Source organism: Bidens hawaiensis, unplaced genomic scaffold (genome assembly GCF_021521415.1).
Source record: "Bidens hawaiensis isolate Kalapana, Puna unplaced genomic scaffold, B.hawaiensis_p1.1 tig00000055_1, whole genome shotgun sequence".
Taxonomy (NCBI): Eukaryota; Viridiplantae; Streptophyta; class Magnoliopsida; order Asterales; family Asteraceae; genus Bidens; species Bidens hawaiensis.
Window position 1 is genome coordinate 5923737 of NW_027491016.1, and position 2908 is coordinate 5926644.

General features: G+C 32.4%; 1 protein-coding gene across 1 annotated transcript; it reads left to right on the forward strand.

Annotated features, from left to right (window-relative positions):
• Positions 1 to 669: 669 nt before the first annotated feature.
• LOC143541619 (cyclin-D4-1-like) lies at positions 670 to 2213 on the forward strand. Its single transcript, XM_077034412.1, has 6 exons — positions 670 to 981; positions 1135 to 1221; positions 1314 to 1412; positions 1505 to 1706; positions 1786 to 1889; positions 2004 to 2213. The coding sequence occupies exons 1-6, from the start codon at positions 670 to 672 to the stop codon at positions 2211 to 2213; spliced, it is 1014 nt and encodes a 337-aa protein (XP_076890527.1).
• Positions 2214 to 2908: the final 695 nt, after the last annotated feature.

A 2908-nucleotide genomic window follows, 5' to 3' on the forward strand; every position in this document is an offset into this window, starting at 1 on the left:
AATAAAAATAAAATTTAAACCGTTTTAAACCAACTCTTTTACTAAACTTGCAAATTAACCATCTAATACACAATTCCGTGTTAAAAAAGACAAGTCAACCTAGCAAACGTCAACTTTGAACTGGTTTAGTATGTTCAGCCGACTCATCCAACTTGCAACGCTATGACACTAAAACAATTTTATTTTTCATAAAACCTTATTTACCGGCCAACCCATAAATTCCATTAAAATTAACTAAACCGAACCATCCCCTTTGTAGTTTGTACTACTTGAACAAACTAAATGTGTAGTACGAGTAACTCTATTATTTACTATTTATAACACAGTATAGTGGGTACAAAAATATATTTAGTATTTACCATTTATACTAGTCTACACATACAAGGTATGTGTAAATATATATACACATACATACAGTTGCGTTAATCTATATAAACTAAAAACCCTCCACAGTCCCTCAGCAAACGCCGCATTCTTTGCTCTTTATTTTACTCTGTTTCTTGATTGAGAGTAAAATACACCGCAAAGAGAGCTTGCGTCTCATCCAATCTTCAATCAAATCAACACCCACTTTAATTCCACATTTATTATATCAATTCCGTTATTGAACCACTCAATTACATATTGAGCACTGTTAATTTGCCGTGTATGTTCTTTAAGCTTTTGTTAATGGCTAATTGCCTGCTATCAAATTTGCTATGTGCAGAAGATAATAATAGCATATGCTATGATGATGATGAAGATGGTCATGGTGATCAGAACAATGTTGATGATATAGTTGTTAATAAAAACCAATGCTTTATTAAGAATCTTGAAACAGAGTGCTCTGTTCTTGATTTACCTGTGCAGAGTGATGAGTGTTTGGGTTTGTTGATTGAGAAAGAATGTCAACAGTTTGTGGGTTTTGATTATTTGGAGAAATTAAGAAATGGGAAGTTGGATTTGGTTGCAAGACAGCAAGTAGTTGATTGGATTATGAAGGTATGCTCATTCTTGATTTTTTTTTTATTATTTTAAATTTGATGAATTTTGTAGGGAATTAGGGATTTTTATGATTTAGGATAATAGATTTTTGAGGAATTTGTGGAAAGTTAGTTGCTTTTTTCTTTTTTGGCTGATTTTGACTTTGACCAGTTTCATGCTCATTTCAATTTTGGACCTTTGTGTGCATATTTATCTATCAACTACTTGGATAGATTTCATGGAGTTTATCAATTTCCTGTAAGTATTTATTTCACAATTATTATGTATATTGTTTAATTAATTTATTATGTATTATGAATGTGAATGCTAGTTTGCTATTTAATGAACAGAAAGACAAAGCTTGGATGATGCAATTGCTAGCTGTAGCCTGCTTATCACTTGCATCCAAAATGGAAGAGACCAAACCACCCCTAATTCTTGATTTGCAGGTTCAACTTCTTGATTTAATACAAATGCTGAATTTTTTTATGGGGTCAAACTAAATGTGGTTTTGATGTTGAGAATATGAATGAATTTGCAGATTTGCGAATCGAGTTTTGTGTTTGGAGCAAAAACCATCCAAAACATGGAGCTTCTTGTGCTGACCACATTGAATTGGAGGATGCAAACAGTGACACCATTTTCTTTCATTGACACGTTCATTGGGAAACTTGATTGTGGTCAACCGATGTCAAGTTCTTTAATTTCGAGATCGACCCAACTCATATTATCCTTAATTCATGGTATTTAACTTATTACTAGTTGCATTTTGTCTAATACAGTGTTTATGATACAAAAGGGTAAAATGGTCATTTTATATAGGAAGCGACTTCTTGGAGTTTAGACCTTCTGAGATAGCAGCAGGAGTAGCGGTTTATGTAGTCGGACAATCTCAAATGGATGCCCTCCTTCAACATGTTCAAAAGGTAATGATTATATGATATTATGATGTCTAGATATTTTTCTATGAAAGAGTTTAAGATTGTTGATTTTAAGTCATGCTAATTAAATTTTTTATTTTTTGGCATGGGTTATTGCAGGAGAGGGTTCTTAAATGTGTGGAGCTAGTGAATGAGTTGAGTAATGGTTGTACCAAGAGCATAAAGAGTGGTACATTGCCACAAAGTCCTATAGGTGTGTTGGAAGCAGCATGCTTGAATTACAATGAAAGTGAAGATTCAGGAGTTGGGTCAACTACTAGTAAAAGGAGGAGGCTCAACTACAAAACACCTTCTTATTTGGAGTGTTAGATATGTTTTATAATTTGATGGAAATAATGTGTTTGAATTTATTAAATTATTATTTAATTCAGTTTTTATTTTTATTTGGTATATATGTTTTTAACTTTTAAGGATCAGAGTTGGGCAATATTGGGGTCAATATCGCCCAGATGAATACCCAGATATGAATACCCAGATGATATACCGCATAAAGACCCATGGTCTCCGAACCCTAGAGCATCCCCTCAATACAGGATTTAAGGTTGTAAAACCATACACCTATGAAGCGTTAACCACTTAAACTAGAAGTATTTTCGTTATGTATATATATCACAAGCCATCTAGCATAGTCTAACGTTAAGCCTATCCAAGCATCGTTCAATAGTCTATTCATATTTTAAAATTTTCTTTTGATGATCAAATCTAACAAAAGGCTTGAGTATGGCCGGACCTTTCATCCCCGTCCTTATACAGGCTTAGCTAAACAAACAAAGAAGATGTTTCCCATTAAAATCAATCAATTAAAAGTTCAATTAAGTCAACAACCAAACCGTCCTTTCATTCTTAAAGGCTAAGCCTACCGACACATCCCAAATTAAGCGTGTTATTGATATTTATAATGATTACTATTATTATTTATTATTATTCTTAATATTTTTTATTTATTATTTTTTTAAAATTTTTATAAATTTTTACAACAGCTCCAGTTTTTCTATCATTTTCCA

Excerpts from the sequence above, each read along its gene's own strand:
- LOC143541619 (XM_077034412.1), top strand. The coding sequence starts at position 670 with ATGGCTAATTGCCTGCTATCAAATTTGCTATGTGCAGAAGATAATAAT. Across the intron at positions 1,413-1,504 it reads CCCTAATTCTTGATTTGCAG|ATTTGCGAATCGAGTTTTGT; the intron begins GTTCAACTTCTT and ends ATGAATTTGCAG. Across the intron at positions 1,707-1,785 it reads CATATTATCCTTAATTCATG|GAAGCGACTTCTTGGAGTTT; the intron begins GTATTTAACTTA and ends CATTTTATATAG.